A 15818-nucleotide genomic window follows, 5' to 3' on the forward strand; every position below is an offset into this window, starting at 1 on the left:
TAGCGAAGGATGGTGGTGTTGGTGGTAGTGGGGGTGGTCAGACCATGGCCTGCAAATCCTCATATTTATCCTTCCCCTCCTATTTCTCTTTCCTCAGAGAAAGGGAAAGAGAGTTTAGCTTTTGAGGCATATGCCTTCTCTCTCTCTCTCTCTCTCTCTCTCTCTCTCTCTCTCTCTCTCTATAGATATCTAGAGAAAGAAGGAAGAAGGAAACGAAGGAGAGCTTTTGAGACACAGGAGATGAGAAGAGAGAGGGAGCTCCTTTTGAGGGTGGGGGATATGGGCATGGATTTGTTCTCTCATTTGGAAAAGGAGTTCTTGTCTCTTTACAGTGGTTTGAGCACTCACTTTAAAGTTGCTGCTGATGAAAGGGAAAATAAAGGTTCCAACTTTACATGATAGATAGCATCAAACATATCAGCCTTACAGCCCACCTTCAGTGAGAAACATAGGAAAATTGAACATAATTATTAGCTAAATCACATCATAAAATCATGTTATTTTTGTTGTCGAATAAAAATCATGTATAATGTGTCCATTATTTCAAACACAGCCCTGCACTGGATATCACTGGAAACAAGTGTTTATGAGCAAGAAGAGTTCTGAGAAGGAACAGTATCATCACACAGCAGCAGCATGGAATCCTTGGAAGTTTGACTCCATGAATCCAAAAAAAGCAAGTTGATGATCACAGCTTTTGTTGACTTCAAAAGGATCAACAAGCAAACCAATGGACTGAACATTAAAGAGCTGACCAATTTGTAAGTTTCAACAAGCAGAGATGTGAGATGATATTTCAACCTTATAAAAGCTCCGAAATCTTTTAAAGATGTCGATCAACATAAAATTGGGCCAGTGCATATGACCTCATCGGCAAAGGGCCGATCGAACCCCCTGGTCAAGAATAATTGTTGAGAGCTGGTTGTATGATATCCTTATATACATACTACACAGAGACAACAAATAGTAGGCTAACTATTCTAACTCAGAACAAATCACAAGAAAAGAAAATTCAGGTTTACTCAGTTCTCCAACCTTCAGGCAGTTTCCATCTTTTGTGCCAATATATAGACACTCTGGACCAATGAGGGAACCCAAAGTTGTATTCTAGGGGTTCATCAGCCAATCCTCCGATGGTCAAAGGCAGCCACAAGTACCTTGAATCTTTAAGCTCAGAAGGATTCCAACGATCTGCCATAAAGACGAATGAACCTGGCAAACCTGGCAACGGTGCCACAAACGTGCTCTGAGAGAAAAATGTAGTCAGCCTAAGGACCCTGTTCCCTCCAACACAAGGATTTCCCATTGTCTCCCAAGGTCCCATGATCGACTCAGCCGCATGGGCCAAAGCTTTGTTTGGAGCCCACCCAGTACAACCAGAAGTGATCATGTAGTAGATGCCTTGATGCTTGAACAGGGCAGGGGCTTCTCGATGTCGTCCCACTAAAATCCGCCTCATAACTCTCGTTACGTTGAGATAGTCATCTGTTAATGGACCAATGTGGAGCTCGCTGTTATCTTCAGAAGAGTATATGACAAAAGCCTTTCCGTCGTCGTCCTTGAAGATGGTCATGTCCCTACTCTCACAACCATGTGGGCGCATGCTATACAGGTATGTGAAAGGGCCGGTAGGAGAGTCGCTGACAGCTACTCCCACCGCGGCTTTGGTGTAATTGGCATCATCGATGTGCATCCACATGACATACTGATCAGTCTTGTCGTTGTAGATCACTTTAGGGCGCTCGAGGACATTGGACTTGTGAAGATCATGGGTGACATTGGTTTCCACTCCTGGCAGCACAATCCCTTCATTCGTCCACATCCACAAGTCTTTTGAGGAATAGCAGCTGACTCCAATGATATCAACCTGGAGAAAAATATATGAACTAATTGAGTTAATTTTTCCCAGGAGTCCACAAGGAGAACTGAGAAGCCAGATATGTTAAAGAACAAAGAATATGCCACAAACAATTATCAACACAAAGACCGTGTTATGTTGTAGGGACGATTTCAAAGGGGTAGCCAATAAGTATAAGCTATCTTGTAACTTAGGACTGGAACCATTCCTTCAACAAATTCCATTACAGTGAATAGCTACTCCAATATAATGCCCGCCAATATAGGCCTGTCGATTGAATGACAAAAATATTATTCCCTCCCTTTTCAGGGAGATCCTACATTTTTCACTTACCATGTAAGATCCAATGACACATGGCATAAAGATCTAATCCATCATTTTAATCCTCAACCAAAAGTGCTCAAAATATTCTTTAGCACAAACTCTTCTTTGACCACTGATAGAGCACCATAAAGGCATGCTTAGTCTCAAGGCACTTTACACATAGCTGACACTTTCTCAATGGTGTGAATTTTCATTTTGGATGGCCTATTCCTTAAAGATACTGTCTTTAGTCTATACACACATCTTCAGAGTTGACATTTTAAGAAGTATAAATGGGAAAAAGTAATGAACACAACATGTAAACTAATGGAGGAAGATACATGTAACTAAAAGGGCCTATTCCTTGAAGATACTGTCTTTAGTCTATACACACATCTTCAGAGTCAACATTTTAAAAAAGTATAAATAGGAAAAAGTAATGAACACAACATGTAAACTAATGGAGTAAGATAAATGTAGCTAAAAATATAAAGACAAGCACAATAAAGGAGGCCCCGGCCAATATGTAATAAACAGGCTCTGTTTGATGTTCAAAGTTCAAACCATATCCAAGCAAAAAAACCAAGCTTTATATCGCAAGAACACCACATGCATAAGAAGCTACTCAACGATCCAACTAAAGCAACAAAAACATAACTCCTCCATCTTTTTCATTTTGTTAAAGCTGGCTTAACCAGAAAACCAATTTGTTTCACATAAATAAACAACAAACATAGAATTAAACATATGATATCTTTCTAGTTTGTCTTGTATAGACCCTTGCATACCGGATGAGACATATTCATCTCTTCATAGGAGAACAAATCTTGCAACAAAACTAGATATCGAAGCCTAGCATCCTTCTATGTCTATGCAGCCTTTCGTTTTATTAGCCATCTCTTGATACTGGAGCTTCAACTTCCAAATAAAAGATCTCAAGCATCCTCTCCAAGAGGGTCCGCAATATTTTACCAAAACTACTCATTTGATTCATTTTTTTTCTTAAGACAATAGTGGCATAGACATCAGTTATATTCATGAGAGATTTGACGTCCTCCGAAGTCCAATCAAATTCACCTAATTATCTGAAAGAATGTACATGTTATCATTTGAATCCAGCATTTCTCATACTGGAAGCATGAGTCGAGAAGATAAGAGTATCACCCAAGTTTGGCAATAGCTATGTGGTGGACTATTTTAAGATAATTGTTTTCACAAAAATATTCTGGGGAATGTACACCATTTTATATCAGTTTCAACCCATGCCATTTGAACACAGTCAAGACAGCATAAATTATCTTTGATTGCACATTTTAGGATACTTCGTCTCATAATGTGCCACCAAGAAAAAAGTAAGTAGACGAGTCTGTTGCATACATCCATTACCAATTATCCACATATGATCCCCATTAACCAAGTCTCACCACATCTTGAATAAGATTTTCTACGACAGCTACCAGATTCCAGACTTATCTATATGCCAAATTAAAGAGGTGAAAAAACTTGCCCTATCATATTCAAATAAAACTTGAAAAAGCTTGCATTGCAACTAATAAGTTGACTTGTCTCACTAAAATAACCTTTTATGGTTTACTCACAAGGACATTATGAAGTGTTGTTCATAGGATATGCTGGTTAGACTTAAGACATTGTTGTATTGGATGCCAGTATGTTACAGAAACAGTGCTTCAAATTTCGAAAGAACAGGATAATACCCCGCATAAATATGACAATTAAAAATTTAAATATTATATTTATCTGCAATAGATCTTGACATTAATCTACGAGTGTTGCAGACAGTGCTTGCACATTATAATATATCACAAATAACCAATCTATTCATCGGGAAAGAAACTATGTTTAATTAACAAAATGTTCCACAACTATACAGGAAGAAGTACTCAAGTAGTTTCAATATCTAACAGGCATCTAGCGTGGATAAGCATTTTAAAGTATTAATGTTTCGTAATACAACAGCAACAACAAAAAATCGTAATGCCCCAACTAATGTAAAACTATGTTAGGTGACTGACAAAACCAATCCCAAGCCTGGATGAAAGAGATGAAAGATTACGTTAGGCGACTAACAATCAACATAAAACTCTGTCAGATTTAGTAAACATGGATCTTAAGTATCAATGTCTCATAAAACTAGGAAAATTGTTCTCAGGAAGAAATCTGTCTTATGACAACTATAACCAAGGAATTGGACCGAAGTCGAATGATTTCATTAAATTCAACCTAAAACAGTTGAGTTATGAAAAAGATTGCATTTTTGTGAGCCTCTTTTTACCTTTGGTTTGCATGTATGTTTTTTCTTAAGCGGGAGTAAGGGGCACCATCCAGCTGTTATCGAATTGTATAACACAGGATTTTCATTAACCCAATTAAATGAAGTTCCACTTTGACATCCCAAGCATTCATTAATCAACTTTGTGTCACTAGAAAATGGAAAATGTGAAACAAAAAGAAGTTTATTGTCAAAGAAGGGAAAGAGAGCAATATTCTATTACGAAAATTATAAGAAGGTAAACACAGGATGTGCTGCACATATTAGAAGCAGCAATAACTGTAATAGGGAAAACTTGTCCAATCAAGAAGTACAATTAACTTTAATATTACATTAGGAGTTCCACAATAAAAGGACTTAACCACTGAAGATTGTGCAGAAAACAGCATAAACATGATACAAGTACTCAAATTAGGCCTCTATGATCCAGTACTGCACTATTCATGTATCAATAATCATGGGAATCAAGAGGAAGCTGTGATTGCAAATCACATGTGTATGGGGACATTCCAGATAAAAGAGATACTGTTACATCAATCACAAACATGAGGGGCACTGACGGTGCATGCAGCTCATTGCTATGATGCTGCTGAACATCAATGTTAAAGAAAAGTGTAATTTCTAGAAACACTATGCATCAAGCATCCTACCTCTAATAGATGAAAAATAAGTTGCAGCAGAAACATAGAGTAACATAGATCTAAGTAAACTGATAATTACTGTTGATGAAACAATTAAAATGTCTTGACAAGAATAAAGTGACTATAGCATACCAAAGATAATAGAATTAATTTAACTTCCAACACAAGGATGATCTGTGGTATGAAAAATACACATCAATGTATACTGCGTTTGGGTTTCTTCCAATGCCCACACAGAAGATTTACAAAAGGGTTTACGGACAGGCAGCAAGCATAGCGAAGCATATTTGTCAAGTGTCATCCAGTACTAGCGTGAAGCAAGTGAATACGAGATAAACTAAAAGCCGAAGGATTTAACTGACCCGTGCAGCTGACTTCCTGTGTGCATGATAAGTTGGGCCGTCTTTGTTCTCTCCGTACCAGTAGTATGTCTCCGTCCTGTCATCATACAGAATTCCTCCACCATGGGCTTGAATTGGATTCCCATCTGTATCCAGCCACACTCTACCCGGATAGAAATACATGCTGTTGTTCCCTTCCTTTGTTGGGCCAAATGTTGTTTTCCGGTTAGGGAAGAAAAAAGCATGCACCTCAGAAGATTCATCTAAGAACTCATCAATCACTGTAGGCGGCTTTCTTGGTCCCTTTCGCTTCAGAGCACGTGGAGACCGCCGGTCTCTAGGAGGCGAAAAATGAAATGTCACTTCTTCCACCTCTTCCAATTCCCTGATGTCAGACAGATGACTCAACGGTACAAGAACATCCTCCTCGTCATCTCGATGGATATGAGTAAAGAAATGGATCATAAGGATGAACCCCACCAGGCTCCACACAGCTAAACATGAACATCTGCTTCCTGCATTGCAACCGAAAGCAGATGATTTCCGGTGTTTGTTCTTGATCCTCATTCTTCCTTTTTCTATCTCCAAGACAATGCTGCAGTATTAAATATAAAACCTATATAGATTCAAAGGGATTCCAATTAAATTCACATCTTCATATATCTACCTCTTGCGGACACATCCTATTCAAGATCTAATCCTTATTCAGCAACAACAATCCAGCATACACTTAGTTAACTAAAGCGATGAGTGAAAACTCAGTCATGGAAAACGAAAATTCGTTGGATTGCATCCCTGCAGGGCCGAAATCGGCAGCAATAAAAGTCCTAAAAACTATGCATCTTAATCAAAATTAATTGGAAAGAAGAAAATAAGTGCCCATCGAAACTGATCACACCCAATTAACTCGTATTCCCAAAAGAGGAAATCACGAAAACTGCCTTATCGACTATGTAAACAATATGCTGTCGAGACCTCATCACAGGGAAAAAATTGGAATAATCACAGAAAAGATTTGATTTTTATTCCAGAAAAGATAAGAAGAGATGAATCAATCGAAAGGTCAAGACCTTTTTCAGGCCATCAAGATTCAAAATGGCAATCTTCCATCAGAAAAGCGAAATCACGAGGACATTCCCCTTGTGTCTCAAACAGATCACACAGATCTAATGAGGTACCAGAAACCGGCGATTCAGAATTCACTTGCCAGAAGAAGCAGGATCTTAGAAGACAAAGCGAGAGCCAGGCGTCGAACCCACCTGCCAAGATCCTGGTCATGGGACGAGAACATGGAGCAACGGCAGCTGATCTGGAAGTCTCCACCATAGTCACAACACGACCTCGACTCTTTCTCTCTCGCTCTTGTCTTCCAAGAGAGGAGTCAAACAGGGAACACCACCATGTCTCCCCGAGGGAAATAGCTGTCAGCAGGGGAGCTCGGCTCTGAAACCCTCGTTCCTCGAAAGATTGCTTGTCCTTTTAGGTAGGAGAGGGGCGCTGGGTGTGGTGGCTTAGAACCAAAGTACCCTCCTTTTAGATCTCCCCCGAGATTTCTACTAACCTTCTGACCTTTACTTGTTCCTGCTCTGGTGTTCTTACTGTTGCAGTCGCTGCTTTTCCACGTGCGTAAGTGCGCGCATCATCACATTAATACGTTTGACACTTATTTAATAATATACTAATAAATATATTTAATCTTTACAAAACAAAAACTCAATTTATTTCTCATAAATTATTGTTTTTTTTTTTTTCATGTACACATTCTATAATATATAATATACTATATCTTGTTATTATTTCTTTATATTATTATAATATATAATCTACACATTCTATAATATGTAATATACTATATATCTTGTTATTATTTCTTTATATTATTATAATATATAATATATAATATAATGGATGCATCAAATGCGAATGTGATGAAGGTTCGATCTGAGTTACATAGAATATGCAACGATTATTATTCGATGACAAACGAGACGAATCGTGAAGAGAAGGCGTAATATGTCAATTAATACTTGATGTGTTTATTTTAATAAGAATATAATCTCTATTTGGGATTTCTTACTACTAAGGAAACTATTTTTTGAGATAAGGAGAGATGTTTGTGATGCCTATACCCATAAAAGATGGAAATTATTTCATGATTATGGAATCCTACTGCTGCCATAATGTTGGACTATCACCAGAAAAAACTAAGGAAAATTAAAATTGAAAACGTTAAACACCATCATCGCATGGTTGATGAAAGTTGATTAAGATAAACTACCTCACAATTAAGGAGTTTGGTTGTTAAACATAGTGAGGCTCGAGAAATATTGGCAGATTGGCTGTGGATCGCAACACCAATCTGAGCACCAGTTTTCCTACCCGTCAGAGGTACCCCACACTCGCCTCTGGAGGAAAATGCGGGTCCCGCGCGGGCCCCACCACCCCGACGAGTTAATGTGGGTTCCACGTAGAAGCTTGAGATATATTAGCAGATTCGCCGTGGATGGCGACACCTATCTGAGCACCAGTTTTCCTACCCGTCGGAGGTACCCCACTCTCGCCTCTGGAGGAAAATGCGGGTCCCGAGCGGGCCCCACCACCCCGACGAGATAATGTGGGTTCCACGTAGAGGCTTGAGATATATTAGCAGATTCGCCGTGGATCGCAACACCAATCTGAGCACCAGTTTTCCTACCCGTACCAGGTACCCCAGTCTCGCCTCTGGAAGAAAATGCGGGTCCCTCGAGGGCCCCACCACCCCGACGAGATAACGTGGGTTCCACATAGAGGCTTGAGAAATATTGGCAGATTGGCTGTGGATCGCAACAATCTGAGCACCAGTGTTCCTACCCGTCGGACGTACCCCAGTCTCGCATCTGGAAGAAAATGCGGGTCCCGCGCGGGCCCCACCATCCCGACGAGATAATGTGGCTTCCGTGTGGGCCCAACAAAGAGGTAGGAGCGAACGCCACAGACTAAAGACGGCCTATCCGATTATCCAAATACGACATCTCCTACCCGTCTCCCGGTTGGAAGGATATGCGGGCCCCAACTCTCGCCGTTGCATGGTATGGCGAGGGTAAGTCGTAGACTCGATGGAGTGCTTACGAAAGAGATTAAACTTAATTGCCAGGATATAATGGCCTGTCCAAAACCCCAAATACGAACTCGCACCCGTTTACCTTCCCGGTAATGATACCTCGTTCTACCTTCGGAAAGAAATACGGGTCCCATGTGGCCCCAACACCAACAACCAATGCGCCTCTCACGCGTAGTTTTAAGCATTGTCCCAGGCCACCTCATAATTAACTCAATTACTAAATTTAAACCTCCCCTCTAATTTTGTCCCTCGACGGATTCAAAAAGCCTCTCTTTTCCTTTGATCAGCCGACGGTGATGCGAAGGGAGAGCGCGAGGGAGGACGACTCGAGCCTTCCTCCCCGTGATCGCCTCTTCGTTGATCCCACCAACGGGCCAGCCCCTTGCTCCTTTCCTCCGCCACTTCTTGGATCCGCCTCTCCGCCATGGGATGGTGGGAAGCTCTCCTCAACTGGCTCCGAAGGTGAGATCCGTTGCCATTCTTTTCTTCTTTTGTTCTTTTATAGCCCTTTCTATCTGGGATTGATTCAATTCTGTGGGACCGGGTTCGATTTGAATTCACCGTCCTTTTGGCGTGCGTCTGGGCTTTGTTGATGGATTATCTAGTGACAACATTTTAGGGATTTTTGGGATATGTGAATTGTGGTCTTCGACTTGAGGCTTTTGGTTGCCAAATTGGTGAGTCGTAGTTGTTGAGCTGCCATCGGTGGCGACCTGAGTAAACTACGGCTAGTCTATCGAGGGTATGATAAACCGAAGGGAAATTAATATGCGAATTGTTGAGATTTCTTTGTTCGTCTAAATTTTGTGATTTGGTTTCATTTTTTATATGGGATGCGTTAAGAATATAAAACTGTATAATTAAATGACATTGATCATAAATTTAAGAGGGTATCGGAGTGAAAGGTCCTTAGTTCAAATCTTCCCCAGACCACACATAGAAAAAATTCCTTCATTGCTTTCTTCATATTGGGTTTGAGTCAGTCCTCATCCAACATGAGGAAAAGTGTTAAGAACATAGACTTATGGATCATGTCTTATATACTGGCTTAAACTTTTAGATGGACTGATATTGATAAAAGCTCAGGAGAATGTGGCATGCCATTGTGTTAATTTGGAGACCTTGTAATACCTTATTCATGTCAAGGCCTTGGCAATTTTATACTTTCATTTGTATGTTCACAAAAGATGGCTTGTGGAAAGTGCTTTAATACAATATTTGTGAAATTTTGTTGCAAATGCAGCCTATTCTTCAAGCAAGAAATGGAGCTGTCTTTGATCGGACTTCAGAATGCTGGGAAAACTTCCCTTGTGAATGTCATTGCAGTATGTGGATATGTTCTCATGTTTCTTCGAGTGCTGGTGAATTTATTTGTGTACCTGATATATTTACTTTCTTCTGTAGACTGGTGGATATTGTGAGGACATGATTCCTACAGTGAGTAATCCCTTCAGTTAAGGTCATGTTTTATTCTAATAAACCAGCATTCTCTTGGTACTAAAATATTGTCGTTTTCACTGGATTGGTAGGTTGGATTCAATATGAGGAAGTTGACTAAAGGAAATGTTACAATCAAATTATGGGATCTCGGAGGCCAGCCTAGGTTTCGCAGTATGTGGGAGAGATATTGCCGTGCAGTCTCTGCCATTGTGTATGGTCTTACCTCCTCTCTTGGATACTCGTTTAGCTTATTTACTAAGATTCTTTTGCATCTGATATCTGTGATAAGATTGCATGTACAAATCTGTGATTTTGCCATTCTGAATTCATTCTTCTGGTGGTTTATGATTTTGAACCAAAATGGTGACAAGTGAATTGATAGCAAGACTGATATTCGCGGGATTTGAAATGTGCTATTTAAATAAATGTCTGTTTCATGTGATTTCAGTCAACATTCATGAATGGTTTCATCTGGACAATTTGCAATCATCGTCCAGGTCATCTCATCTTCTCTCTTCTAACGATATTTTTTTCCTTGGTATAGGCTTTTCTTGTCAATTCATGAATTTAGAACTTTGATACTCCTATTTCCACGAGGTACTCAGGAATTATAGTAGTCCTGTTAGTGATTATGTACAACTTTATTATGAGTAGATATGATGTCTAATTTCTAATTCAAGTGCCTATCGGGTTGTGAGGATTGTGAAATCATTAGAAGTTGAGATTTGGAAGATCTAGGTGACTCAAATCCATTTAAGGGCCAATTAGTTCTCTACTTGTGATAGTAAATGATCTGAGCTCAATGCCAAGAAGGCTCCATGGAAGTTTTGGCAAAGCCTTGTGATCATCTGTTGACCTAAGGTCAAATCTCTAAAGCTAGTGTTAGATAAAAAGTTCTATCTAAAGGACTTGTAGGTGGATAAAAAGATCCATGTTATTTTGGCATCTTAAGCTCCTGTAATTATATAATATTGTGTGACCTGATAAGATTTTAGATATAATACGACAAGCTTTGCCATGGCGAGCATTATTCATGTTTTAAATGCCTATAATTAAAAAGGTGATTAGGTAAATTATGACCACAAACAATTAAGCAACCGAAATGCCATTGGTGTAATAACCAATTTAAAGAAAACAAGGGCTTCTGTTCTTATATGATGGACACATTGAACTTGATCAAGTTCAATTTAGGTCCAGGCATCTAGCTGGTTTTACTGTTCGGTAGAAACCTGGTCAGGTCATGGTTCGATGCAGTTTTGCTTCTTCAATCCGACAGTGGAACTGAACCAGATAGGTGTTCATTTCCCAGTTTTCCTGTCGGACATGCCAGTCTGATCCAGTTCTGATAAATATGCTTCTGAAATACCTTGGTTAACAGACTGATATCTTAAACATGTGTCTACATTTTGAGAATTTTGTTTCATGATCACATTGTACAGTTTAATGCATTCAAATATTATCATGCTCGTGAAATGTAGCGCCTGCAATTTACCTGTTGCTTTCTTTGTTAACAGAAGAAGAATTCTGATGCCATTCACTCTTACCAGCAAACTAAAAGCATACATGGATTTCATCATGTTGTGCTATGTCCACATGTTCAAGTTGTGTCGGTTTCCCCATTTTTCATTTGTAGTATGATTTTTCATTTGTAGCATTTCATACGTTGCCCCAACTATATATCTTAACTGAGAATAACAGAGAAACAATCTCCATATCATGTTGCAACTGCTTTATCCAACATCTCAATTGCATGGTACAAAGAGCTTAATCTTCAATGGGAACTTCATTTTGTCTTGCAGGTATGTTGTCGATGCAGCGGACCGTGATAACTTGCCCACCTCAAGAAGTGAACTACACGATCTTTTAAGCAAGCCATCGCTCAGTGGAATCCCGTTGCTGGTGGTTGGAAACAAAATTGACAAGCCTGAAACTATGTCGAAGCAGGGCTTTACAGATGAAATGTAACAAATCACCAATTCCTCAATTGTTCTATTACTTGTCCATGGTAGAAAGGCAGGACCTGTGATGTTAGTGCTTCCCCCATTCTAACCATTGATCTGCATTGCAGGGGCCTGAGATCTATCGCGGACAGAGAAGTCTGTTGCTTCATGATCTCATGCAAGAACTCAACCAACATCGACTCTGTCATACATTGGCTTGTGAAGCATTCAAAGTCGACGAACTGAGCTCTGGGTATCGTACTATCTTGTAGCTTATCTAGGTTGCTCGTGGTTTTTTATGCTGATATCTCTCTTGGTTGGCTGAGCTTACGGCTTGTATTAATTGCCTGTTACCCAAAGGCTTATTTATATTATGTGCAACCGGTGGCTCGCACTGTTGCCATTCATGTCATGTTAAATTATTGTTCTGAATGAAATAACCTTCGCACCTCGTCAAGGTATATTGATGATATTGTATTTGCGGTACATTAGTGTGGAAAAAATCTTCTTCATTTAGGATCTTGTGAATAAAATGTTAGTCAAAGGTGTAATTGATGATATCCATACATCTATTCATTAGGATTATTTCTACATGTTTCATTGTGATTTAACAATCTACTTGTTCACAATCATAAATCATTGAACATTTTGTGATAGAATAGTTATAACCTTTGCTTATGCTCGAGTTCCTAGAGAGAAACCCTTCTCAGGTCAGTAATATGACTGACCTGGATCTGTTTTTGTTTGATATTTTCACCATTTCAGCATCATTACAAACCCAATAGACCCGAGATAGGATGCATGTAATAGTATGCATTCATATCTACTAACATCACATGACATAACAACACCTGGGCTTACATTCATCAGTTGAATGTACCAATTTGTTGGCAAATTTGTATGGATGCATGCAAACCACATGCAACAGTTCCTAACAGAAATTTATCATCAAAAGACTATCTATGAGTTAGAACAATGTTGCATAAAAGTGAAATTGGCGTTTAATGTAACACAAACAGGCTACCAATTCTCAAAAATGGGTTTAACTAAGCATTAACGGTTGACACCAGCTAATTCAAGGTCTTATAACCAACCCTCACTAAGATGCTCCAAACAATGTTGAGACATCAGCAAGAAGCTCAATAGAACACCGAAATAACTGTCAAGATCGTACCATCCCTAGGAATTTGTATCACTGTAAACTATGGTTCCAATTCTTTGTGATATGAAGGCTCATTCTTTTAGGCGCCAGCAACTTCGGATTCACCTTCCATCTGGACATCTTCTGCAGGTCTGTCCACCTTGACACCCACATCCTCCTTGTAGTCACCATGGACCTGTATCAGAAATATAGGTGCCTTGCAGTGAGATACGTGTGTCCACATTTAATGAATGCAAAGGTGATGTTTAGACTAGGGTAATTGATAAACAACAGGAGTACCTCCATAAGCTTTCCCAAGTCAAACTTGGGGGCCTTCAAGATTTTTACTTTGCGGATGTACACATTTTGGAGAGGGAAAATGCTTGAAGTTGCTTTCTCAATCTCCTTTCCAATTACATCAGGAATGAACTTCAGCACCAAATCCTTCAGATCACAGGTTGTAGCTTGATTGACCATAATTTCCCTCATTTTGCGACGTATCTGAAACAAGACGGATGACATAACCCTAAATTTCTCCAACCAAAGTTCATTGCTAGAAAACAGAAGCCTGTACAGTGAGACGAACTTACCTGTCTTATCTGACTGGATTGGGCATAACAAGTGCGCTTGACCTGGTTTGGGCGCCTCTTGGTGAAAGCAATGCAAAATAGTCGCAGAGTGTAATTGTCGGTAGTCTTCACATCAACATGTGCTTCAATCAGAGTCTGCCATTTGCGGACTATATGTCTGAGCTTGTCAGTCGTCAAGTCCATGCCCTGAAGAAGAGGAAGAGATCAACTCGAGATTCAAGAGTTACAAAATCACAGTGAAACACAAACCATACCCAGAAGTTGGTGAGAACATTTTTTCCTTGTACATCCTCTGATCGGAGCCGAATCTTCCTGTGGGCCTGGTCCTCATCATTCTGAAGGTCAGCTAAAGAGACCTCAAACACTCTGTGCTTGAGGCCCTCAGATGCAATCTGATGGAAGGAAGAAACCACTGTTGATCCAACTTATCATGGGAAGAAAAATTCAGGCATAACTGACACATCCTAGGAAAATTGATGGATAAACTATGACGGAAAAAAACCATAGATAGACTGATTTCTAAGTCATGATTGACATATAAGAAGAATGCCAGATTATACTGACAATGAAGGAAGTACAGTACTCAAGATTTTTCATAACATACAATTATTAGCCTTAAAATGGCATATGAAAGTGTTCTGGAGGGAACGGTTTGATCTTCATAATTTTTACAATAGAAATTTCATAATTTTTACAAAAAAAACTACTTGCATAAAATGTTCAACTTGATCTTCTCTAAGCTAACAATTTTTTTTGTGAACAAAGTTTTAGACACTAGTTCCATTTCAATGTTTACGCTTTCAGAAAAAGCTTTTCTGACGCTCAAAGTCCTCTCCCATCTCTTTGTATACCTTACACAAATTATTGTTCCTCAGCAATCAAAAACCCTTCCAAAGTGCATAGGTCAATTAAGAAATGCATTGGTCAGCTTGTATAATTACAGGTGATTCAACTCAATTTCCTCAGTTCCAATCCAAAGCAGTACTGTGTAAATTTACATATATTTAATTGAATTCCTCATAAACTACCAACTTAGTATCCCTCCAAGTAGAGACATTCCTTCATTCATTTCCTCATGTAAGAGCTCACCTACAAGCTCCCATGGCATCACCTCCTGTAGGAAGAGAATACAAGGCTTCCAACTCATCTCTCTCTTTATGATCTCATTCTTATAGCAAAATTCAAAGTTATTTATTATATGAGACTTTCAACAGATAAAACTTTAATACTATGGAATGAGATTCCTCTACAGTTAACAACTAATGCATTATATATATAGGAAGACAAACTTACATTTTCGGTACTCAAGTCACAAAGTTAACTAAGTTCGTGCAGAGAACACAAAGACATCAAATGGAAGAACATGAATGAAGGCAACAATTGCAGCTGCAATGCGAACCTTGGTGCCCTGCGTCCTCGAGACGAGGGTCTTCCCGATGTTCCTGACGTTGAAGACGGAGGGAGCCTTGATGTCGTACCAATCCTTCTTGGAGAAAGGGTCGACCCTGAAACAGATCCAACCGATCATCACCACTGCGCGCAACAAGGACAAGCATAGATCGAAAAAAGAGCAGCAGAAAAAAGAAGGGCATGGCATTGCAGCTTACGTCTTCTTCTTGCCTCCCTTTTTCCCCTTCGAGATCCGCTTGTTCTTCCTGCAAGGGCGATCGATATCAAAAAGAGCGACAGAGGGTAAAGAAGAAGCAGAGAAACGTCGAAGCGAGTTAGGCCGACATCCAAAACTCACCCGACAGCCATGGCTGCTGCTGCCGCTGCCGCAACCGCAAGGAGGTTTCGGCGCGACGGGCAGCGACGGAGGGAGAGAGAATTCTACCCTAGAAACCCAGCCGCTTTTATAGTCCCGCAGTCTTATTGATCCAACGGCAGAGAATCCACTATTTGGCTTAAATCAGCACGAATCTCCAAACCGAAAAAGTACGAGCTCATCCCGTTGCCGGTTCAGAATCGAACCGGTCGTAAGGTTTGATCGAACCTGATTCCTTCTATTACGATCATTATAGTTAGACGTAGGATTGCATCACAATTATGAGTCCAGATTAGGTCAGTGGTCTCGTGATAGGATCATAGCAAAGTTGGTGCGACAGCCACTGGTGGTCGGTTGGTCACCGTCACAGATTCCACCGCGATCCAATCGGAACAAGAGGGAAAGAAAC

General features: G+C 39.9%; 3 protein-coding genes across 5 annotated transcripts; 1 reads left to right on the plus strand and 2 right to left on the minus strand.

The window, feature by feature from the left end:
* Window positions 1–784: 784 nt before the first annotated feature.
* LOC135585029 (uncharacterized) lies at window positions 785–6993 on the minus strand. 3 transcript variants are annotated; one of them, XM_065183470.1, is made up of 3 exons: window positions 6693–6993; window positions 5455–5948; window positions 785–1867 (listed from the first exon to the last, which is right to left on the minus strand). In XM_065183470.1, exons 1-3 carry the CDS (start codon window positions 6757–6759, stop codon window positions 1019–1021), a joined length of 1410 nt encoding a protein of 469 aa, XP_065039542.1. In that variant the 5' UTR covers window positions 6760–6993; the 3' UTR covers window positions 785–1018. The 3 variants fall into 3 exon arrangements, with proteins under 3 accessions (XP_065039542.1, XP_065039534.1, XP_065039549.1); XM_065183462.1 differs by having other exon boundaries at window positions 5455–6028; XM_065183477.1 differs by having other exon boundaries at window positions 5455–6049; window positions 6693–6992.
* A 1805-nt stretch (window positions 6994–8798) lies between these two features.
* LOC103990656 (ADP-ribosylation factor-like protein 8b) lies at window positions 8799–12429 on the plus strand. Its single transcript, XM_009409870.3, has 6 exons — window positions 8799–8995; window positions 9777–9858; window positions 9938–9970; window positions 10063–10184; window positions 11773–11934; window positions 12042–12429. Exons 1-6 carry the CDS (start codon window positions 8958–8960, stop codon window positions 12157–12159), a joined length of 555 nt encoding a protein of 184 aa, XP_009408145.2. The 5' UTR covers window positions 8799–8957; the 3' UTR covers window positions 12160–12429.
* Window positions 12430–12876: 447 nt separating this feature from the next.
* On the minus strand, window positions 12877–15497 carry LOC135674055 (small ribosomal subunit protein eS1-like). The gene is made up of 7 exons (XM_065183486.1): window positions 15392–15497; window positions 15252–15299; window positions 15044–15149; window positions 13899–14036; window positions 13645–13830; window positions 13355–13555; window positions 12877–13250 (listed from the first exon to the last, which is right to left on the minus strand). The coding sequence occupies exons 1-7, from the start codon at window positions 15400–15402 to the stop codon at window positions 13155–13157; spliced, it is 786 nt and encodes a 261-aa protein (XP_065039558.1). The 5' UTR covers window positions 15403–15497; the 3' UTR covers window positions 12877–13154.
* Between the last annotated feature and the right edge of the window lie 321 nt (window positions 15498–15818).

Source organism: Musa acuminata, chromosome BXJ1-1 (assembly GCF_036884655.1).
Source record: "Musa acuminata AAA Group cultivar baxijiao chromosome BXJ1-1, Cavendish_Baxijiao_AAA, whole genome shotgun sequence".
Lineage (NCBI taxonomy): Eukaryota > Viridiplantae > Streptophyta > Magnoliopsida > Zingiberales > Musaceae > Musa > Musa acuminata.